This window comes from Didymosphaeria variabile, assembly GCF_027946475.1.
Source record: "Didymosphaeria variabile strain IMI 356815 chromosome Unknown scaffold_9, whole genome shotgun sequence".
NCBI lineage: Eukaryota > Fungi > Ascomycota > Dothideomycetes > Pleosporales > Didymosphaeriaceae > Didymosphaeria > Didymosphaeria variabile.
In genome coordinates, this window is record NW_026611628.1 from 967,472 (window position 1) to 990,460 (window position 22,989).

Sequence of the window (22,989 nt, forward strand, 5' to 3'; positions counted from 1 at the left end):
TCGTAGTCTGGCATATTTCCTGTAAGTCGATGGATGAGATCTTGAATGAAGAAAAAGCATGTTACGCTATGGGCTCACGGCACTACTAGTCGATGTCCATGGCATCGGAATCATAGGACGGTGGGGGTATCTCTGTCGGGAATGCTGTCTCTGGGGCTGATGTTGGTGGTACAACCTGCTCAGGCTCCACTATGCCAGTCGCCTGCCTCTCTCTTATCCTACCTCGTGCCTCCACGATGGCCTTCCGCACGCTATCGTTTGCTTCCGGCACCGTCAAACTGCTTGGCACATTGTACAAGACCAACTGGTTATCTTTGGTTGGCTTTGGCTCTGGTCCCATCAACACATGCTTGGGTATCTTGGCAAGATGCTTCTCGATATCCTGAAGGAAGACGGGGTTGTCCTCGTCCGATTCGATATCGGAGAGCTCGGCGTCCAAATCAGCAATGTAGACGCGATGCGGCGTGTCTTCAACCTGCATGCAATCGTCCGGTGGAGGAGGCCGCGGCGGTCTTGCTTTCCGTTTCTTCACCGTTTCGGGCGCGGGAGGTATTGGAACTGTCTTTGCAGGCTGTTTCGCGCGTTGGTCTGGGGTCACGGCGGAAACAGACGATCCGGCAACAGGGAGGTACAGGCGCGTGCCATTCTCTGGGCTACGGTCAGCGAAGGAAGCGGGAGACAGGTGGAGGGCATGTAGCATACCGAGATTCAGCAGATCGAAACGCTTGCTCAGACGCTGCTCTGACTCGAGCTGGTTGTCGGCGGCGCGCTTCTTGCCGTGGGCGCGACGCGGTCGGGGAGTGTCATGGTCTTGGCCGGAAGCTACCACCTCCGCCATGCATCCAACATCCACCGTGCGCAAATAAATTCTTTCTCTGCAGTGTAGATTATCTGGCCGATGCTAAGCGCGCAAGCGGGTGAACGACTGAGATTCCGAGATAGCGGTAGTCGATGGGCGCAACATTGATGATATAGGGCGGGCCAATCGACGAAGTTTCTGGAAGCTTGGGGAGGCACCGCGTGTTTGGCACGGAAAGAGGCGCGTTTGGCGGGGCACACCCGCTGCTGCACCTAGGTGAATGCAGCGCCTGCGCAATGCCCCTCTGAGTCACGGGCATAGACAGATAGTGACCTCTGTTTCCACTCACACCCCGCGAACCGCCACGACGCGACCTTTTCTCCCTACACCCTCATTGCTTGCAGCAAGACAGACTCTGCCTGCGCGGTCTCGCCCTGCGGCTCTGCCCCTCCTTCACACCCGCCGGCTGCACAGCACACACACGACCATGGCGCAGAACGACTCGACGCCCGAGTGGGGAGCTGCCCGCGTGCGGAGCACCTTCCTCGACTACTTCAAGGAGCGAGGACATACCTTTGGTGAGTACCTGACATGCATTCCCTCTGCGATATACCCCACCATGGGTTTTCACAAAACAGCAATTGACAGCAACAGTGCCTTCCTCCTCGGTCGTCCCCCTCTCCGACCCGACTCTCCTCTTCGCCAATGCTGGCATGAACCAGTACAAGTCCATCTTTCAAGGCACCGTCGACCCCGCCTCCGACTTCGCCCAGCTCAAGCGCGCCACGAACTCGCAAAAGTGCATTCGCGCGGGCGGCAAGCACAATGACCTCGACGATGTGGGCAAGGATAGCTATCACCATACATTCTTTGAGATGTTGGGTAACTGGAGCTTCGGCGACTACTTCAAGAAGGAGGCCATTGGCTACAGCTGGGAGCTGCTCACAAAGGTGTATGGCATCGACCCCAAGAGGCTGTACGTGACATATTTTGAGGGAACCGACGAATTGGAGCCGGATCTGGAAGCTAAGGAGCTGTGGAAGAGCGTTGGTGTGCCTGAAGACCATATCTTGCCTGGAAACATGAAGGATAACTTCTGGGAGATGGGTGACCAGGGTCCTTGTGGGCCTTGCTCAGAACTGCATTATGACCTGAGAGAGCCCGAGAACGGAGTCTACAGGAATGCTGCGTCGCTAGTCAACGCGGACGATCCCGAAGTCATTGAGATCTGGAACAACGTCTTCATGCAATATAACCGCGAGCCAGACCGGTCATTACGGCCTCTGCCTCACAAGCATATCGATACGGGTTTGGGTTACGAGCGGTTGGTGTCAGTCCTGCAGAAGACCAAGTCAAATTATGACACGGATGTTTTCAGCCCGCTGTTCAAGAAAATCCAAGAGATCACAGGTGCGCGGGAATACAGGGGCAAGTTTGGAAAGGAAGATGCAGATGGCATCGATACCGCATACCGTGTCATTGCTGACCACGTCCGTATGATGTCCTTTTCTATCGCTGACGGCGGTGTACCAAACAACGTCGGACGTGGCTACGTCGTGCGCCGCGTTTTGCGACGAGGAGCGCGATTCGCTCGCAAATACTTCGAGACTGAGATCGGCAATTTCTTCTCGAAGATCGTACCGACACTCGTCGAGCAGATGGGCGACATGTTTCCTGAGCTGAGAAAGAAGGAGGCGGATATCAAGGAGATCTTGGACGAAGAAGAGAAGAGCTTTGCCAAGTCTCTGGATCGAGGCGAAATCATGTTCGAGAAGTATGCACAGAAAGCTAAGGTCAAGGGCTCGAACGACCTCCCGGGTGATGATGTCTGGAGGTTATACGACACGTACGGTTTCCCGGTCGATCTGACGAAGATTATGGCCGAGGAGCGGGGCCTCAACATTAACGATCAGGAGGTTGAAGAGGCGCAAGAGAAGGCTCGCGAGGCTAGCAAGGGCGACAAGAAGGCTACCGCTGCAATGGTAAAGTTCGATGTTCACGACCTGAGCGCCCTCGAAAACATGAACGATGTGCCCAAGACGGACGACTTCGCCAAGTTCGGTCGCGAGAACATCACATCAGTCATCAAGGCTATTTATCACAATAAGAAGTTCCTAAAGAGCACAAAGGAGGTCCCTGAAGGCGAACAGTTTGGCGTCTTGCTCGATCGGACGAACTTCTACGCCGAGCAGGGAGGTCAGGAGAACGATACCGGCCGATTGCTTGTCGACGGTGAAGCCGAGATCAGCATTGAGAACGTACAAGTGTATGCCGGCTACGTGCTACACACTGGATTCCTCAAGTACGGCGAGTTGAGCGTAGGAAGCGAGGTCATTGCAGAATACGATGAGCTCCGCCGCCACCCAATTCGCAACAATCACACCGGAACGCACGTCCTCAACTATGGTCTCAAGGAGGTGCTTGGTGACGAAGTTGACCAGAAGGGCTCGCTTGTCTCACCTGAGAAGCTGCGTTTTGACTTCTCACACAAGGCCGGTGTTTCTGACGCCGAGCTTGCCAAGATCGAGAAAATATGTACTGAGTACATTCGCCAAAATTCGGAGGTCTACGCCAAGGATGTGCCTCTGGCTACTGCGCGTCAGATTCGGGGCGTGCGTGCTGTTTTCGGAGAGACATACCCCGACCCCGTTCGCGTTGTCTCAGTTGGCGTCCCCGTTGAAGACCTCATCGCCGATGTCAAGAACGAGCAGTGGGAGAAGGTATCTGTTGAGTTCTGCGGCGGCACGCATGTCAAGCAGACGGGTGAGATCAAGGAACTCGTCATCCTCGAGGAGTCCGGTATCGCCAAGGGTATTCGCCGCATCGTCGCGGTAACAGGCCAAGAAGCCTACGACGTCCAGCGCCAGGCCTCGGACTTTGAGGCCCAACTCAGCCGTCTGGAGAAGCTTGCTTTTAGCGCCGAGAAGGAAGCAGAAGCAAAGAAGATGCAGACGGAGCTCAACCAGCTCGTCATTTCTGCGCTTTCGAAGAGCCAGTTCCGCGAGCGGTTTGCCAAGATCCAGAAGAGTATCTTAGACGAGCAGAAGGCGTTTGCGAAGCAGGATAACAAGCGTGTATTGGATGTTGTGACGAACTACTTCAAAGACAACAAGGATGCGAAGTTCTTGGTGAAGAAGGTGGACTGGTCGAGTAACGTTGCCAAGGCTATCAGCGAGGCGATCAAGAACGTATCAGGGCCGAAGAGTGCGATCAAGGATAAGAGTGTGTATCTCTTCAGTGCGGGTGATGGAAAGGTGGCGCATGGGTGTTATGTTTCTGAGGTACGTATTGATCATTGTGAGGTGAAGATGGGTTGCTGATTCAGAGCAGTATTTCAAGGAACAGGGCGCCGACGGACCTAAGTGGGCGAGCTCAGTCACCCCTGTCATTGGCGGCAAGACGGGTGGAAAGCCTGGTGCGCCGACGGCGATCGGTAACGGCACGAATGCGGAGAAGATTGATGATGGTGTCGAGGAGGCGAGGAAATTCATCGAAGGGTTCAAGTTGTAGAGAGAGTAGCAGGAGCCATGTGGAACACCCTAGCATCATGGTGAATATAGCCCCTGAAAGGTATGGGTATGTATAAATAGATCAAGACTTCCAACCACCTTGCATCTTCAACTGCTTCCGCACGACCGTTGCATCCGTTACAACCTTGTCCGCGTCTGGCCCTTCATCCGGCGTCGACCTCACACAATACTATTCCAACCACAGCAGCTCAACCGTCTCCCACATATTTTCCTTCGCCACCCTATCTGCTCCCAGCCCCGAAATCAAGAACTGAAATATAGGAGACAGTCCGTCACACCTAAAGTCTAACATAGTGCTTACCAATTTGACAGTCTGATCCGTCCCCGCTCCATGCAACTCAACAAATACGCGAATCTTCTGATTTCCAATCGCACAGCGCTCTAAGTGAGCAATGAGCTCTTTTAGCACCGCAAGCCAGCGTGGCTTGTGGGACTTGTCGAAAGCCTTGACTAATCCCTCTTGCAGCTCCTTATCGTAGTATTTCTCGAGGACTGCGACACCGAGCTGAAATATAAAAGCACGGCATAAGTAATCCACCTGCGACAAGCTGTTCATATCCTTGATTGGGTACATTACGTGAATAATGATATCAAACCTAGGATTATCCCACGTCTTCAGCAGCAGGCTGCCGAAGTACTCGTGTTTGATGCATGGTCGGGTCTCGTCGTCAGCGTACTCTTTCAGCACCAGGAAGGATGTAGACGTGCAGAGCGTCCAGCGCTCGTGAGCTTGGCGGAAGTTGTTGATGATGGCGTCGGCGAGGTCGAAACGCGCGTCGTATTTTGGTAAAGTGCCTTTGGAATGATAGATATGGTGGAAGCCGATGTCCATGATACTGATTTGGTCGATATTTTCTTGGAGATCGTCTATGTTCACACAGAGAAGGTCTTGGAGTTTTCTTCTCATGTCAATCTTGGTGTCGCGGCAAATATCTTCAGGTGGAACATCATTAGGGGGGACCATCACACTGTTTCTTGAAACGTGGCTTCGACTCGGTTGGGCCTGGTTGAGGGGTCGTCATGTTGGGGATAGAGTGTTAATAGAGAGCAACTTGCTTGTGCGAGAATCTCAAAATTGCCATATTTGCAGGGCCGGTGCTATCTATAAAGGGCGATGGTCGATGAGTCGCCCAAGACTTTCACTCAGACAATATTTGTGATTCACGGAGAACGCGAAAGTGGAGTCAGAGAGGCTATGCGCAAAAGTATCGCTCACCCTCCCAAACACTAATTTAGCAAAAATTACAATAAGTACACGATATGCTATGCGCTAGCTCGTCGCGCTGACAAAAAGCAACTGAGTCTGCATTGACCTCGCCAACGTTAGGTGGGCTGGTGTAGTGTCCAGAGTGTACTTCTGATCGCAGACGGGCTGAACTCGTCGACAGCGACATTGATGGTTCTATTCGCAATATGTTGCTTACTCCTAGCAGCTCGTCAGTAAATCGCAATCGAGAATAAATTATCACCTCCTAAATGCTCGATCTCACTCTTGCTCAGGTGATTGATTGCATGATACGTCCTTTCCTCTTTATGATAAGCGTATCGACTGTCTGGCACTTCTTCCTCCCTAGTATCCTGAGCCTTATTTCCTAGAGTGATACCCATCATCAACAGCCAGACCCCTGTGGACCACTTCCCGGATCCAGACAAATTCAACAAATCTTGAGAACATCAACACTCTTTTCGGAAGGGTCCAGTTACTTCATCCCTAGTAGATTCTATACTAGGCTAATATCCCCTAAGATATACTACATGATATAGCTTTTCTAGCTAAGTATACATCGTTGCGTAGGGATGGGGTTAGCAAGCATGATGATCAGGATCTTCTTGAACACTATGCTAGATCGGTGCGACCATTGGGAAATCGACTGCGAGGTCGCGTCTGCGAGGTTACCGGAGGTTGGACCAACGAGTAGTCGGCTCAAAATCCACAAAGCTCAAGCATGAAGAAATCGGTCGTGAACTTTGGTACCAGCTCACTGCAAGTTAGACAGTGTCTAGGATATACAAGGACCCTGGACCGTCTGTCTACGTTAGCAACGATGCACTTCGATTCTTCAGTGCTCAGAATTTGATCCTTCTACCTTGAAGCTTGCTTTAACTCGTCTGGTGTTGTTCAAGTTAGGGGAAGAGCAATTGACGTCATATTGTAGTAAGTTGCTGGAGTGGTGCCTTAGTTATCCAGCCGCTATTGACCGAAGTGTCTGCAGTCGCGTGCCTGATTAATGCATTCTTCGCATCCGCGTTTCTTGGTGCGCGAGACTGCGGTGGGGTGGAGTTAGGAAATAACATTCGCCCGCCCTAATCGTCGCCTGCGCTCTCTTGATTGGATGCAACCGCAAAGTTCCCCCGATTCCCCGTTCTGGCAATTTCTGATTTTCTGATCGAGAACTCAAAAGAGTTTAGTGCGGCGCAACCACTCCTTGAGCAACCGCCATTTTCTATGATGCAACTCCGACAGCTTGGCTCTTTGCCCGCAGAAATTGCGAACGCAAGAAACTTGCCCAATGAGTCCCTAACGCCGTAGGAAGGAGGCTTTGATAGCGGAGCCAATGCAGGGTCTAACACCGACGAGATGGTGACAAACGTAACATGGCTACCACATATAAAGAGCCACAGGTGCGCAAGGGATACACATCACACACCAAGCTTCCCAACACTCTTAATTGAAGCGAACACTTCCGCGCCGATCCAACGACTCAAGTTGCAATCTTAATTATACCCGCCCTCGACCAAATATGACAGGTTTCCTCAGTTTCGTTTGGGGACAGTGGACCACCCAGCTTCCCAAGCCCACTACTTCCTTTGCAGACAAAACTGTTATAGTAACAGGAAGCAACGTCGGCCTTGGCAAGGAAGCTGCACGCCACATCACGCGTAACAATGCCTCGACAGTCATCCTCGCCGTACGTTCACTCGAAAAGGGCGAAGCAGCCAAGAAGGACATTGAGGCGAGCACCGGAAAGAAAGACGTCGTCAAAGTATGGCAGCTCGACATGTCAAGCTACCAATCCGTTCTCGACTTCGCCGCTCGGGCGAGCAAAGAGCTACAACGGCTTGACATTGCCGTACTCAACGCCGGTGTCGCGAAGGGAGAGTGGGAGGTCTTCGAGAAAGATGAAGGAACAATCACTGTAAACGTCGTGTCGACATTCTTACTGGCTCTCGCGCTCCTTCCGAAGATGAAGCAAACGGCAAACCAATTCAACACTCGACCCACCCTCTCAATCGTCGCTTCCGAAGTCCACGCCTGGGCCAAGTTCCCCGAGGCAAACGCGCCAAATGGCCAGATCTTCCCTGAACTCAGCAAGAAGTTCCCCACGCTGAATGCTGAGAACATGGGCAACCGATACCAAGTATCGAAGCTGCTCGACGTGTTCGGTACGCGCGCAATGGCCGACCGCAAGTCTGCACAAGCGATCCCCGTCACGTTTAACTGCGTCAACCCTGGCCTTTGCGAGAGTGAGCTTGCACGCGACGCGGGCATGGGATTGAAGATCATGAAATTTTTCCTCGCACGCACTACCGAGTTCGGAAGCAGGACGTTGGTGCATGCTGCGGCTGCAGGTGCTGAGACACATGGCCATTATCTGAGCGACTGTCACATCCAACTACCGAGTGACTATGTGCGGAGCCCGGAGGGATATGAGGCACAGAATCGGGTTTGGGACGAGCTGGTGGCGAAGTTGGAGGCTATCAAGCCTGGCGTGACGGCCAATTTGTAGGTTCCGGAGCAGACGCGATACTGTACGATAGCAAGTGAGAATGGGGACATTAGGTGCTGACGTGTATCTTTGATATTATAATGCGGAAGCGTTGCTTTTCAGTTTTATCACGGATACCAATCTGATAGAAGATAACCGATAGTTTTCTGATTTGCTTTCCAATGCTGTCCATGTGCCCTCGTGATATTTCGCAGATAGAGTCGCCCGATGGCATACTTTTCGTGTTGTTGCAGCCTTGCGTTGCACGGCCGAATCACTCACCGGAAAGTTCTGAGGGTGCCTGGAAGGGCTATCAACTGCGCAAGATAATAATGGAAAGAGACGTGGCGAGACATACGGCGACTGCACCGGTCCACATCTAACCGTTCGTTCGATTGACATCGTGCATACTATAAACTGAGAACTCGAAGATATGGGTTGATAAGCTTGCCTATAGACACCAGTCAGAAGTGCGATCCCATTCATAGTATGCACGATGTCAATCGAAGTCCCATGGTGACACTATGGGGCAATCAGGGGCTCAGTGCAATTACATTAACCTTACGTGGACAGTGAAAACAGCATTCGACCTTTACTTACCACAAGTCACAGAAATTAGTCATTGGCTGTCCGATAAGCAAAGTGAAAGTACAAACAGAAGTACCACACCGCCTAGTCTGCGCACGTGTCTGTTTGGGAAGTACTAATCGAGTACGCTCCAGCTTCAGTATATTGATCCTCGACTTTTGATACTGAAGCCTTCTCATTTCTCAATAACTCACTTCCTATTGCGGCACACTCTCTCGTTGAGATCACAAGGCAAGATGCGTGTCTCATGCATTCTCTTCACCATGCTACTAAGCAGTGGCGTCCTCGGTGCCTACCTACCAGGAGGCAACGATAGGTATATTGGCAAGGTATCATGTCCCAGATAGCTGCGAGAAACACAAGCGACTGACCTTAGACACAGCGCAAAGAAGACTGCACCACTTCATCCAGCTTGAGCATTTCCCCCGAGCCGACTGTCACTCCTCCAGCGACGACGTCCAATTCCTCCACCTCGATCTGGGGAACTGGAACTGATTGCATCTCGAGCAACGGCGGAAAGTGGTGCAAAACATCCTTAACCACCGAGTGCTACACTAGCATCGACTATACCTGGTGCTTCCCGCCTGGCCCCGGCCCAACAACCGAAACCTCGTCTTCCGAGTCATTCCGGGACTCTGCAACGCCGTCCACCACCGACTCGGAATGGTGGTCTACCCTCACCAAGGTCTCGCTCATCACCTTCTCCCCGAACCCTACCACGACCACGTCTGACGACGGCGATTTTCCTAAGGACAAGCGTCAACATCTCGAGATAAGCGAAACGGGGTGGAAAAAGCGTGTTGAGCCTACAGGCACCGTGGACCAAACTGACGACAGCAAATTCCCTAAGGACAAGCGTCAACACATTGAGATAAGTGCTACAGGTTGGAAGGAGCGTGCTGAGCCTACTGGCACCGTGGACAAGACTGACGACGGCGAGGCCCCTAAGGACAAGCGTCAACACCTCGAAATAAGCGAAACGGGGTGGAAGAAGCGTGCTGAGCCTACCGGCAGCGTGGACCAGACTGATCATGGCGAGTTCGCCAAAGACAAGCGTCAACACATTGAAATAAGCGCTACGGGGTGGAAGAAGCGTGCTGAGCCTACCGGCACCGCGGAGAAAACCGAGAACGATCAGTAATCGAGTGGTACGAAGCGGTGGTGTAGGCTTAAATGGTGCTGAATGGGGATATAGGAAACGGGCTGGCTTGGTGATATGAGCTAGGGGCGAGCTGGTAGGGCTTCGACATGTATCAATTGTGAAATGGTCCATACAAGAAGTATCAACTGTGGGGTTGGTCCCCTCCAGGGGAGGTTCCCGGATTCGGTCATAATCAATCAAGATTCCAAAGTCAAAGTCTGCTACCTGGCCCTGCGCCTTTTGCTGCGTGTCGAAACCTCTTCTTTGACCTCGACGATTTGTTGTTCTGGTTCGTCGATCTCCTTCTTCACTCTCTTCCTCTTGACTGTCTCGGTCTTCTTCACGTCTTCAATCTTCTCCGTGCCGTCTACTTCTTGTTTCACAGTAATCTCCTCCTCCTTGACTTCGGTCTTCGCGACAACACGCTCAGAGAAGGCCTTCAGATCCGCGGTGAACAAGACGGAATGCGCCCATCCCGCTTCTTTGCCCCAGAGCTCGCGGAACCGGTTCGCAACCGCGATATACGTAGCTGCGGTCAAGCTACTATGCTTGCCTTTTCCGAATCTGTAATCACGCTGCGCAATCTGCCAGACATGCGTATCGACAGGCACAGATTCAGACCATCCAAGCCCCATCAAGCAAACGCAATCTGCAACCTTTGGGCCTACGCCGTGCAGAGCAAGAAGTTCCTCATGCGCCTTCCGATACCCCTCCCGACCGCCCGCTCCCAAATCGCCGGCGGGCTTTGGCTCCTTGCCAAACACCGGACTCTCTGGATTGCATAGCTCATCTAACCAAGCTAGACCTTTCTCTGCTGCCACTATCTGCGCAGTCTTCGCAATATATTTCGCCCTGTATCCAAAGCCCAGCTCCTTCAAATGCGCCTCCACTTTCGGATCTGCAAGCGCTTCTGGCGTAGGAAAGTCATGATACGGCTCGCCATCGATGACTCCAATGAGCGGTCCATAATGCTTGCAGAGATTGTGAACCATGCCTGATATCCGACTTATGTTGTTATTGGAGCTGCATATGAAGCCTATGAGCGCCTCCCAAGGATCTTGTCGCAGGATGCGTATACCCGTGAACTTTGGTGCGCGCTTCTTGAAATTGGGATCTGCGGATGCCCATTGTTCGTATAGCTGCGCGAGATTTGGTTCTAGATTGAGGTAATGTCGAACGAGTGCGAGAGTGTCGTCCTCATCTGAGGCGACTGAAGGCGCAATGGAGGGCGCATTCGAAGGAGGCGGGGACGGGAGGGAGGAAGGGAAGATGGCGCGGTAGTGGAGGTGGGTCGCGTCTTGACGGAAGGAGAGTATGCGATCGTGTAGAGCCATAGAATATTCATCTTCTGCGGATTTTCGCCATCTGCAGACATCTTGTCAGTCAGCGATGCGGCGCCTGGGTGTGGCGGTGGTACCTAAACGATTGGCCGCAGCGCAATGTCGTGTTTATGCAAAGCTCAGTGAGGGCTATCGGCAACTTGTGCCAGTCTGCAGCTCTCAAAGCCATGCTGAACGTATATTTTGGTGTGGTAGTAGTGAATTGGTGGTCCTACGAGACCATCTGAACTTCCAGACTCAAAACGACAGGGGTACAGTACGCGCCAAGGCCCTAGCTTGCTTCTCCATGTACTTTCTTCACGACGCAGCCGCAACGTCCACACACAACGGCCCCGTCTCCACCTATTACCATCACTCTTTCGAGACGCGCGCGCAACAGCCCGCCCATTATTTCTTTTGGTTCAGTCCGGCTGTACGTGCTAAGCCCTAACCCACCAGCAAACGCTGCACGAGCCGCGACTGCACTTCTACGCGCGCAAGAGCTCAACAGCATGAACGGTGACGGCTATTCTCGAGGTAAGCCGGTATAATCAGTACACAGACTGACTGGTGTACAGTAACAAACATTATTTACTAACTACAGCAGAAGGTGGACGCTCAGGTGGAGGCCGCGATTACGTGAGTGAAGGCATCTCCCGACCAAGTCGCCAGGTTCTAACGGAACAGTCCTCGAGGGATGACCATCGCGACCGCCGGGGCGATAGGGGGGACCGAGATGACAGGCGTCGCCGCCGATCGCGCTCTCCCCGCCACAACTCCCGCCGCGACTATGAGGTAGACACCTACTCCTCCAGCCGCGACTATCGCGAGCGCGAGCGCGAGAACACATACGCCCGCCGAGAGCGACGTGACGACCGCAACTGGGGCGACTCGTATTCTAGGCGCGACCGACCGCGGCACGACCGCGACGAGGATCGTGGACACGGTCGTCGGGACAGAAATGACCGGGAGTTTGAAGATCGTGGGCGTGGAGGTGGTGGCGGAGGCGGAGGTGGGCGTCGTGATGGAGGCTTTGGTGGTGGAGGTGGCGGCGGCGGCGGCGGCCGTGATAGGAGGCAGAAGTCGGCATCGCCTCCGTACAAGAAGCGCGAACCGACGCCCGATCTGACCAGCTTCGTGTCCATTCTGAACCACCCGCGTCGCATGACCCAGTGGGACATCAAGCCGGCAGGCTACGACAACATCACTGCCGAGCAGGCCAAGCTCTCAGGCCAGTTCCCGCTGCCCGGCGCTCCCCGTGCTGCTCCCATGGACCCATCCAAGCTCGCTGCTTTCGCGAACCCGGAAACTGGCACAGCATCCACCTCAGGCTTGCTGCCGTCGAACGCCCTACAAGCCAGACGTCTGTTCATCTACAACATCCCAGAAGACGCCACAAACGATGACATTGTCGAGTTCTGGAACCTGCAGTTGAATGGTCTCAATGTCGTGTCAGGTCGCGATCCGTGTGTCAGTGCACATATTGCCACAAACCGCATCTACGCCGCTGTTACCTTCAAGACAGCTGAAGATGCGACTGTAGCCCTGGCTATGGATAACATTGCTATGCGTGATGGTGACCAAGTTGGTCTTTCCATCCGGCGACCCAAGGACTACATCACTCCGGTCGCGGACGCCACAGTTACCGCTGGCGACACTGTCTCCACGCATGTCGCAGACAGCCCAAACAAGCTTAGCATTACCAACATTCCTACCTATGTTGAGGAGGAGCAGGTCCGTGAGCTTGTCGAAACCTTTGGCGCGCTCAAGGCATTCGTATTGGTCAAGGATACCAGCACCGAGCAGCATCGCGTAAGCACCTTCATTTTCGTCTCTGAGAGAGATATGCTAACCACGGAACAGGGCATTGCTTTCTGCGAGTATGTTGACCCTGAAATCGTCGAGCACGTCATTGAGGGCTTGAATTCCATCCCGCTTGGCGAAGGCACCCTCAAGGTCACCCGTGCCACCATCGGTCTGCAGCAGCAGATTGCCATCGATGGCGGCGTGGGTGCTATCTCCATGCTCGCTGGCGCTACTGCTGCCGACAATCACGAGAAGAGCCGTGTCGTTTGCCTGATGAACATGGTAACCCCTGACGAGCTCCTCAACGATGAGGATTACGAGGGTGAGTTGATCCACCCGCAGTCCATTCCATCACCCACTAACACCGTGTCTAGAAATCAAAGAAGACATCGAAGAAGAGTGCTCCAAATACGGCACCATTCTTGAGGTTAAGATTCCCCGCCCTGCAGGTGTGCGGTCAAGCGCCGGTGTCGGCAAGATTTACATCAAGTACGAAGATTCCGAAAAGGCACAGACGGCTATCAAGAGTCTTGCCGGAAGACAATTTTCGAGGAGAACAGTTTTGGCAACTGAGTTCTCAGAAGAGGGCTTCGACGTAGAGGCTTGGTAGAAGGCCAAAACTGTATTCTCTGACTTTCCCTTTCCTGCCTTCGTCTTCGCATTTCATTGGGTCGGTGGTGCTTGCGAGCAATGGACGAGTGGCCGTCGAGTGGCAGCGCCGGATGCGGTGGGAGTTGATTTGAGAAAAGAGCCGCCGCGACGCGCGATACGTTGACCGTGGCTCCTGTACACTAATTTGGCATGAATATCGGGATTTGCAAAAGTGCAATGGACGGAACTTTGTTTAGGAATTCTTGATACCGAATTTTGAAAAGATGCGCGGATGCGTTAGTTTGCGCTCATTAGCGGCGTGTTTGTGAGTGATCTTCATCGGCGAATCTAACTATTATCTTCTCTGCGGTACACTACAACCACCCGCCCACCGGTGATCAACATCACCAAGGTATGCCGGTTTGGTCCCCATCACACAGTGATTCCAAAAACAAAGCTCCGGCGATGATACCTGCGTGAGCTTAGGAGAACAAATGATCGTCAATTCTACTTCACCTAGCTCGATTGCAAGTGCTGTGTTCAACAAGCGGTGAAATAGAAACGGCAAGTACGGGGATGACCTCTATCAAGCTCTGGCATTATACAGACGGTGACTCTGCCCACAAGACCCGTGTGCAATACCATGTCGTTTTCACCGGTAAGGGACGCTCCACGTTTGCCATGTAAACTTTCCCTCTACACCATCGCATGTCGATCGCTACTGCGAAGGCTTGGCCATTCAGTACAGTAGTGACCGTTTCCAAAACCTAGCAACAGATCTGCATCCGCATGACAGAGCCACGTGGGAAAAACTCGCGAAAAAGCTTCAGTGAGTGGAGTACCCGTACATTAGAAACGGCCCGATGATGGAAAGAGGAGATCAGCGTTTGCGTCTACCTTAATCTGGCGGTGAGTGAAAATGTATGCGACGTGAAAAGAAGGGATCAGCTCTCGGTTTTCCCGAATCTGCTAGCAAAGGATAAAGTCTACGCGAAAAGGAGAGATCGTCGCTCTTTTTCCTCATCTTGCTTGGGACGATTTCAATCGCGTGAAAATCGGATCAGATAATTATCTGCTTTGGGTCAGTGAGGTGGAAAGCTGCGGAGCAGCCCCTGCGCATGCAAATGCCCGAGTCGATCGCGGTGCACAGTCACAGGCCTGAAGCTGTGACAGATGTCAAGATCCGCTACCTTCGGCCGAATGTGGATATGCATAGCAATGCAGAATGTGCAAAGTAGCGCATGATGTCTCCCTAGTGGAGTGGTCACGCCCCATCGAGGCACAGACACGTTGTAAAAGAATAACCGATGGAGAGGCGCGTGTGATGAGCAGCCGTCTTGCGATTTTGGTAAGATGTACGCACCCGTCATGTTGGTCGAGTGTAATGCACGAGCCATTCTTTCCATTCCGCCTAATAGGGCATCAGTGTCGAGTGGTCAAGTCTGACACAAGTCAATGGTGTGGACAATATGAAGTGGCATCGAGGCCTGGCATGTTGAATAATGGAGAGCCGAGCGCATTGTAGAAGGTGCCTCAGGCCCGAGACAGTTTCATAGGATCACTTAAGGTGTCGAACAGGCATGGCTAATGCATGAAAGAGCTCGACGCGACATCGGTAGAAATTCGAAAGCGGTCACTGCGCAGGAGGTCACGCCACAGTTCGGATCCCTAGTGGGTATCGAGCCGAGTATCGATATCGGCTGGAATGGCCGTCGGTTCCGTAGACGCGAGGTATGGGGTAGTTGGCGTCAACAGCGCCACAATATTGAAGAGTTGTCATGGAGTTGCTTCTATTCCGCGGGCAGTTCTGAAAACGAGCATACTTGGGCCGCGCATGCTGCTGGGGCGACACAGGGTCCGTAAGCATCGAGCCGGCAACCTGGATCGCGGGATGCGGCTCTGCCTCAGGCCTTCAATCAAACCCTCAAGAGCCGCGGTAGGAGCCGAGAGCAACTTCCTTCCCATGTCAACGTCAGTGTTGGGCCTCCAATATATTATTTGCGAGATTATTCCCCATGTGCCCAGGCTCGAGACTTAAATTCGCATCGCTTAGACGGGGGGATCTTCCGGGATTGTCGATAGGGCTGGCCCATTTGCGGAGCCAGACACTCCTCGTTTGCAAGAGGTGTCAAATTCTGTTCCAGGTTGACGTCGGGTGTGCTCGAGCGTCAAATTGTAGGACTAGGGAACCTGGACTGGGAGGGGAATATGTCCGAGACTAAAGTCAGGGGGTCCCACACTACTGCATTAAGTGCCAGTCGAAACCTTAAAAAGAGGACGATGATGTGGTAACCGCACGTGGAGTGCACGCGAATGTCTTTAACGGGAGTTGTGTCCGCTAGAGGATGAGTGGGCTGTTGGTGGTAAGAGACATGGAAGCGAGCTCGTGAAACGAAACACGAGCAGACCTGCGAAGTAGCAACAAAGTTGAAGTTGGCCGTGATTCAAGATTTGGAAATGTTGGTCGATCCGTGGAGAAATGTTTCGAACTGTAGTTCTCTGAATTCAGAAAGTCTGTTCCATTGAGCTGTGTACAGTGTGCCAGTGCGCGAACGCATCTGACCAACGGAAGACACCACTGCCGAGCAGTTTTGAAGCTCACGTCGTGTTAGTGTGTGGTCGCGGTGTCATAAGAGGAAACTGAGTCGTCGATCGCATGATGGACCTATGTATGTGTACAACGGCTAATTGCTGTCGAGATGGTGTGCTGTCATAAACGGGCGATGTACATACGGAGACTATGTTTAGTGGAAAGTCTGTGTTGCGCCTAGGAAGTTTGTCGGAACAACTACCCTCGGAAGTTCGTTTGACCGTGCCGGGTGAATCCGCCGGCTGTAGCGAAGAGAATTAACTCTTGGGCGATGGCACATCGACGTTACCGAGGACACCGTGGTATGATGAGGTGCGACCCATGAACGATTCGGCAATGAGCCGTTCAGGCAGGTCTGTGTGCAAGGCATGTGTAGCGAAGAGGATCTGCGTGGAACAGTGGGAGAGCGAAGCGCCAAGCGATCGTGCCTGCCTTCTGGAAGATCCACTGCCGACAATGGGCCTAAGCAGGGGCCCGTGCGCTGCCCCTGCTTTCCACAAGGCTTCCGTCTCTGCAAACTCTATCTGAACACCCCATGTGGGGTGTTCAATGCCTTCGTGATGGCTGCACGCAAATAACCGGTCTGCAACTTCTGCTGCACACGCACAAAGTTTATGTATGCCAGTGGGGAAGAATGGGAAAATCTGCTCTCCTGTGGCACAGTTGATACTTCCCAGTACCTATGGTACCTGACGACGTTACGTCCATCGGCGAACTCCTAAATACACGCGCGACACTTTACCGCGGCTGGATTGCCTGGCGCATGTGCGAACGGAGCAGCATTCCTGTCGTAGAAGGCACTTCTTCGAAAGGCGCGCGCCATTTGCGGCCCCACTAACTGAAACGATCAAGCGATATTGACTGGCGCGTTCACTCACCCGCGATCTTTCGGTTCGCCTATCCTATGATGAGGATAATCTCAACACTGGAACGCTGTTCTCCCACCATCAAGCATACCCATGCCGTAAGCGATCGGTCCGGATGGCGGAAACACGCACGCTCGAATCGAAGTGCACCGTCCATCGTCGACCCACTTGCTGGACTCGCCTTGTGTGGAGTCGAGCGCGTTCGAGCTTCGTCTGTCCCAGGCCCTTGCCGTCCCTGGCAGTCAATCAGCACTAAGTTTCACGTGAAGGCATCATGTAGCGAATCGTCCAGCCTGGTGTGGTGGCGGTTGACGACTCGTATTAATCTTATGCATTGCGACGGGTCGCTAGTACGTACCAGAGGAATGGACTGCTGGCATTTCAGCCTGTGATATCCTACCATCTCCCAGATTCTCGAGTTTTACACATCCCGTCTTTCGCTGTCTCTTTGAGACATTCGCTCCGCAGTGCGGTAGCTCAATGATACAATGAGGTTCACACCCTGCATATCGTTCCTGCTTCTAGCACTTGCTCCTCTAGGATTCGCACAGCAATCGCAGGAATCCGGCTTGACTGCTGTGATTTCCCAGCTACCTTCTTGCGCGGTACGTTAATCAATTGACTGTGGCTCCTAAGATTCATACTGACTCTTCTCCAGCTGCCATGTCTTACACAGGCCATCGCAGCGTCCCCTTGTGAATTGACTAATACGACTTGTGTCTGTACGAACGCGGAACTGAATGCCAAAGTGGAGGGATGTGTGCTCCAGTCATGCACATTGAGGGAGGCGCTCACGACCAAGAACATCACCACGACAACATGCCACGCTCCTGTTCGCAGCAGGAACATGACGTTGAAGCTGACCAACATCATTCTGGGGACGATATCTGCAGCTTGTGTTCTCGCACGTATCCTCTTCAAAGCTACCTTCTCGGCGGGTGAACTGGGATGGGACGACTACATGATTCTCGCCACTCTCGTTTTCGGTGTCCCATCGACCATTGTGCAGGATATCGGAACCATCAAGCATGGGCTCGGAAGAGACGTCTGGACTTTATCCTTTGGGACGATCACGGTTTTCGTAAAATGGTTCTATATCATCGAAGTGTTGTACTTCTTCAACGTGGCCATGTTGAAGCTGTCACTGCTGTTCTTCTTCCTGCGGATTTTCCCAGCGAAATCGATCCGGCGACTGCTTTGGGGGACAATTGCATTCAACATCTGCTTTGGAATTGCCTTTATACTGGCCGCCATCTTCCAATGTCAGCCGATCAGCCATTATTGGGAGAAGTGGGACGGCGAACACCTGAACGGAAAGTGCGTCAACGTGAACGCTCTCGGTTGGGCGAACGCTGTCATTAGTATTGCTCTCGACATCTGGATGCTCGTTTTGCCGTTATGGCAAGTGTGCCAACTGAAATTGGCATGGAAGAAGAAAGTCAGCGTGGCAATGATGTTCTTCGTCGGCACATTGTAAGTGGCTCGCATCTCAATATCTCGCCTCCATATCTTCCCTCCATATCTCGCACAGGGTCTCATCGGATCGAGATGTTCACGAAATTCCGTCTCGCGCAATAACAGTGCTAACATCCATTTTCAGTGTCACCGTCATCTCCATAATCCGTCTCCAAACCCTCATCACCTTCGCCAACTCCACAAACCCCACCTGGGACCAAGCCGACGCCTCAAATTGGTCCACCATCGAAATAAACGTCGGCATAATTTGCGCCTGCATGCCCGCCCTACGTCTCATCCTCGTACGCATCTTCCCCCGCGCCCTCGGTTCCACGCAATACGCTTCGAATCAATACTACGCAAAGTATGGCACGAACCGCTCCGGAGTTCTCAGGAGCGGACACAACGCCAGTGCGAGCGGGACGCGCATGGGCCACGACGACGAGTTCGCGGGGAAGAATGCCGCGAATGCTATCACGTACACAACGACTTTCGAGGTCCGGCATGGCGATGACGAGGAGCAGCTGGTACCCATGGACGATCTTAGTCAGAAGGGACAGAGAGTGCGGAGTAGCGGGTCGAGTCAGGCCAGTGTGAGCGCGGCTAGTACGCCTGTGCAAGCTAATATGCCGCCGAAAGGCTTTTCATGATATCCATATAGAATTACATTCCATTGCTTTTCCACAAAGAGATACATGCTATATCCGAACAAGCGCGAAGTGAGAGCAGATGGGCATTGGATGAACGCTCTGCTGTCGCCTATGTCCAGCGCCTTTGCATCCATGGAATGTTGGACATCCACGCAGGCGTCCCTCATCACGCTCCATCCTTACGTTACAACCAACGCGCCAACTCGCACGCTCAAGAAGCACACGCACAGTGGTAAAATGCAATATGATAATTGTGCCACTCCACCGCTAAATACAGTCCGAGCCCAAGTCCATTTCCAATCCCAAGTACCCGCGAGGGTAAGTTCCGTCTTATGATATATCCCATCCATTGCAGCACACAACACCCCTAACTATACACATACCCAGTCCACTGCTGCTCGTTCCCATGCAGCCCACGCTAATGCTATATGCCGATGCAAATAATATAAACCCGACAGAACTCATCTATATCATTACAGTCGTAATCGCAAGATATTAAGTCTCGAGGAGAGGGGAAGGGAAGAGAAGAGAAAGATACCAAATACATGTGAGTAGCCTCCATAACTATACCTCATAACGTTCGCATCTACAATCCGCGTTCAAACATCTACACAGCCAAGGTCGAGACCCCGTCGGTTTCTTTCCTCAGCACCGCAGGCCACGCGGTGGTGGCCGTCGAGGTCGCTTTCGTAGCCCCAATCTACGAGTGCGTCTTCCTGCCACGTATTTTCGACGCCTGCATTGATCCTCGTGGCATCCCACCCGCCCGCTCGTTCGAGCTCGATGATACCACCGAGCCCAAATTCGCTGTTCGCGACGAACAGGCTCTGTCCATCTGGCGTGAAATCGACGCCGCCCGTTTGCCCGAAGAAGTCGAATACTTGTTTGCTGTCAAAGGTTGTAGCATTGATGATGGATACATAATCGTCTGCTTCTGCAGAAACAAGAACGCGTGGCCCAGACCCTACGGGCGAGAACTTAAGGACGCGGGGAATGGAGAGTTCCGAGGATTGCACAGTGAGGGGCTTCCAGGAGCGTGCGTCCCATACAGCAATGGTCCCATCTTGCGCGGCGGATGCCACATGGATGCCATCGTCTGCCCACGCGCAGGCGAAGGCGTCCCCTTCATGCGCACGCAGTGTCTGGAGGATCTCGCCAGTCTCTGCATTGGTGATCAGTGTTTCGGGAAAGTCGCCCGCGACCACTCGTAATCGTCCGTCGGCGCTTGTGGCGGAGCAGTTCACTGCCGCTTTGAAGGGGAACTTGTACTTGAAGGTGTTGGTCGCGCAGTCTAGTACCCGTAGACTATAGTCATTTGAACTCAAGACGGCTTGTGGCGTGTAGGAGGTGCGATCGTTGAAAAGGTGAACGTGGTTCGTGATATAAGACTTCGCCTCCGGAGCCCAATCACGGATGACGTCCATCGAGGTATGAGGTCCATTGTTGGAGGCAAGATCGACCACGGCGTACTCGCCTTCGAATCCGCCAGCAATCAAGACATCGTCCATGGCTGCCATGGTGGTAATCATGGGCGTGTTGCCGTTCACAGTATGCTTGGTTGTATCAATGATGGGTTGGGCGTCGGATCCTGATACGTCTGTCCTGAATATACCCTTCAGACGTTCTGCATAGTATATGTCTTGTCGTGAAGTAGCAGCTATCATATTACGGAGTTGAAAATGCGGACCCCACGGTCGATGTCGTTTGTCCATCCTCCGGAACGAGAAGAAGTTCTCGCTAGGGGGGATCGATGGGAGCGATGGGCCGTATTGCCGCATCGCTTTGGACAGTCTAGCCCTCTCCTCTTGCTTCCTCTTCTGCCGGAACTCGCGTCGCGGCATACGCTTCGACCAAATAATACCCTGATAATCACGGTCTTCCCCTGCCAGGTCGTCCCGGGTGATGACGGACAAATGGTCGCCTTCCGCCTCTTCTAGACCCATCATAATGTCCTTCTTAGACGACTCCTTGAGGTAGAAAAGGTGCGGGCTCATGAAAGCGGTGTTGTCCTGCAGGTTCAAATGGTCTTCGTAGGCGTGAGCCATATAGTCCTGGAGATGTTGGTGCATGAGGGTCCCGCTGTACTCCGCGAGACCGTTCACAGAAAAGGGATCTGGTACTGGCGGGAGCATGGTAGCTGGAGGCGTGTGATCCTGATCCATAGAGAGGGCCTCGAGCGCTGAAACATGATGATCAAGTGCCGGCGCCGCCACCCAGGGGTAGGAATTAACATTGTTCAGAATGCTTATGGCGGTCGGAGGTATGAAGGGGACCGGGGGCTCGTCCATGAAATAGGCCATGTCTGGCGGGGAAAGCGTCGGTAAGGCGAACGATGCGGGCATGTGACTCAGATCGAGGCCATAATTTTGACTCTGGTCATAGTCCTCCAGCAGCGGGATGCCCCCGTCATCGTCACTCTCGTCGACACCGTCCTGGAAGCCGTCCTCGGTATGGCTTGTGGACGGTCTGCTGCTGGGAAGCGCAGCCAGCGCCTCAGCAGCAGACATCTCGTAGGACGTGTACGGTGCGGGATGGCCTGCGTTCCCAGTCGCCGAGGCCAGTGCCGTGAACGAAGGCAGAACGATGTTCGCGGTGCTATCGTGGGTTGAGGAGGGAGTGCTCTGTCCGGATGGCCCCGAGCTGGGCATGGCTATCTGGCCAACCATGCGACAGCCCTTTGCAGCGATCTGCCCTGGCGAGAAGTATGGAGTGCGTTGAAGCGGGCGTACGGGTGCGCGAGTCTTGGATGTCGAGCGCGGGCGCCGCAGTAGTGTGCGCGGGGCAAGGCGCTCATGCACGGCGGCGGCTTCTGGAAGGCGCGAGGCAGGAGGGACGGCGTGGGCAGCGTCCTGCGCGCGCTGGGTGGTGTTTTGACGGTGGCTACGACATGCGAGGGTGCGTCTTATTGCGTTGGGTATTGGACGAGTCAACGGCTGGCAGCGTGAGATGTGGGGGCAGCGGCTGTCTTGCTGCGCCTTTATGCACGTCCGGAAGTTGAGGGACTATTGGACGCGACGATCACGACGGCAATATCGGGCTGACGGCCTGTATCGTCGAGCGTCGCTAAGTATTATCGTTTGGGTGCGCGGGCGGGCTCCTTGCCTCGAGTACCTGGAAGTGTTGCGGCGTCGAGGGGTGAATGGGTCCAGATGGAGCTACCGAGCCCGTGGCGAATGCGGGAGAGCGGCTGCTAGCACACGTCAAACTAAACCCTCGTTCACAGGAAGACCGCCGGATGTACCTTGATGACCTTTGAGCCGCCAGGAGAGCGACGGGATAGGATGGCCAGGAGAGCGACGGGATAGGATGGCCAGGAGAGCGACGGGATAGGATGGCCAGACGCCTCCAGATGTGATTGCAAGCGCTCGAGATGACAGTCGCGGGGCAGGCGCTGCCCTGCTCGGCGTCGCGTCGGTTTGTGTAGAGCCCAACGGGCGGAGGCACACTGCACGCTCACCCCATGGCCATGCGGACGGGAGCAGCGTGCGTAGACGGCTAGTGCGACGATGGAAGGGGAAATCTTTGCACCGCACAACGAGCATCACGCACGAAAAGCGGGGAGTCGATCCATCCCTCCCTCGCTGGCGCGACACAAGCACAGCGACACATGGCAGCACGCCCAGCACCATTTTGGCACCTTGAGCTGTGAGCTTACGCGTGTCCAATGCATCGCGAGCATATCGATAGATTGACTGCCCGGGTGTATCCTAGCAGTCATAGTCAGGTCCTGCGAGCCTCCATCCGATCGCACTCTCTAGCACTTCTCCCTTCTCTTCCCCAACACCATCAGTGCACCCCCACAACACATGGCACGCCCACCAAGACCCTTCCCTCCGCCGTTTCCGGCCCCATACGTGCGACCTGCTTGCTGGCGCAACCCCCTCCTCCCAGGCCTCCATCTGACTGGTCCACGACTGTGCTCGTGTAACCTCTCTGCAGCGCCGCAG

At 53.7% G+C, this 22,989-nt stretch overlaps 9 protein-coding genes across 9 annotated transcripts; 5 read left to right on the forward strand and 4 right to left on the reverse strand.

The window, feature by feature from the left end:
* Positions 1-85: 85 nt before the first annotated feature.
* On the reverse strand, positions 86-838 carry N0V89_011622 (uncharacterized protein; the record flags this gene model as incomplete). The annotated part of the gene is made up of 1 exon (XM_056220351.1): positions 86-838. The coding sequence occupies one exon, from the start codon at positions 836-838 to the stop codon at positions 86-88; it is 753 nt and encodes a 250-aa protein (XP_056065654.1).
* Positions 839-1,286: 448 nt separating this feature from the next.
* ALA1 (Alanine--tRNA ligase) lies at positions 1,287-4,309 on the forward strand (the record flags this gene model as incomplete). Its single annotated transcript, XM_056220352.1, has 3 exons — positions 1,287-1,377; positions 1,454-4,080; positions 4,130-4,309. 3 exons carry the CDS (start codon positions 1,287-1,289, stop codon positions 4,307-4,309), a joined length of 2,898 nt encoding a protein of 965 aa, XP_056065655.1.
* A 189-nt stretch (positions 4,310-4,498) lies between these two features.
* On the reverse strand, positions 4,499-5,293 carry N0V89_011624 (uncharacterized protein; the record flags this gene model as incomplete). The annotated part of the gene is made up of 1 exon (XM_056220353.1): positions 4,499-5,293. One exon carries the CDS (start codon positions 5,291-5,293, stop codon positions 4,499-4,501), a length of 795 nt encoding a protein of 264 aa, XP_056065656.1.
* Positions 5,294-7,070: 1,777 nt separating this feature from the next.
* N0V89_011625 (uncharacterized protein) lies at positions 7,071-8,057 on the forward strand (the record flags this gene model as incomplete). Its single annotated transcript, XM_056220354.1, has 1 exon — positions 7,071-8,057. The coding sequence occupies one exon, from the start codon at positions 7,071-7,073 to the stop codon at positions 8,055-8,057; it is 987 nt and encodes a 328-aa protein (XP_056065657.1).
* An 830-nt stretch (positions 8,058-8,887) lies between these two features.
* N0V89_011626 (uncharacterized protein) lies at positions 8,888-9,765 on the forward strand (the record flags this gene model as incomplete). Its single annotated transcript, XM_056220355.1, has 2 exons — positions 8,888-8,953; positions 9,007-9,765. 2 exons carry the CDS (start codon positions 8,888-8,890, stop codon positions 9,763-9,765), a joined length of 825 nt encoding a protein of 274 aa, XP_056065658.1.
* Positions 9,766-9,986: 221 nt separating this feature from the next.
* Positions 9,987-11,274, reverse strand: OGG1 (8-oxoguanine glycosylase ogg1; the record flags this gene model as incomplete). The annotated part of the gene is made up of 2 exons (XM_056220356.1): positions 9,987-11,130; positions 11,183-11,274. The coding sequence occupies 2 exons, from the start codon at positions 11,272-11,274 to the stop codon at positions 9,987-9,989; spliced, it is 1,236 nt and encodes a 411-aa protein (XP_056065659.1).
* Positions 11,275-11,596: 322 nt separating this feature from the next.
* Positions 11,597-13,500, forward strand: N0V89_011628 (uncharacterized protein; the record flags this gene model as incomplete). Its single annotated transcript, XM_056220357.1, has 3 exons — positions 11,597-11,621; positions 11,689-13,212; positions 13,265-13,500. The coding sequence occupies 3 exons, from the start codon at positions 11,597-11,599 to the stop codon at positions 13,498-13,500; spliced, it is 1,785 nt and encodes a 594-aa protein (XP_056065660.1).
* A 4,284-nt stretch (positions 13,501-17,784) lies between these two features.
* N0V89_011629 (uncharacterized protein) lies at positions 17,785-19,042 on the forward strand (the record flags this gene model as incomplete). The annotated part of the gene is made up of 2 exons (XM_056220358.1): positions 17,785-18,410; positions 18,538-19,042. 2 exons carry the CDS (start codon positions 17,785-17,787, stop codon positions 19,040-19,042), a joined length of 1,131 nt encoding a protein of 376 aa, XP_056065661.1.
* Positions 19,043-19,641: 599 nt separating this feature from the next.
* On the reverse strand, positions 19,642-21,690 carry N0V89_011630 (uncharacterized protein; the record flags this gene model as incomplete). Its single annotated transcript, XM_056220359.1, has 1 exon — positions 19,642-21,690. One exon carries the CDS (start codon positions 21,688-21,690, stop codon positions 19,642-19,644), a length of 2,049 nt encoding a protein of 682 aa, XP_056065662.1.
* Positions 21,691-22,989: the final 1,299 nt, after the last annotated feature.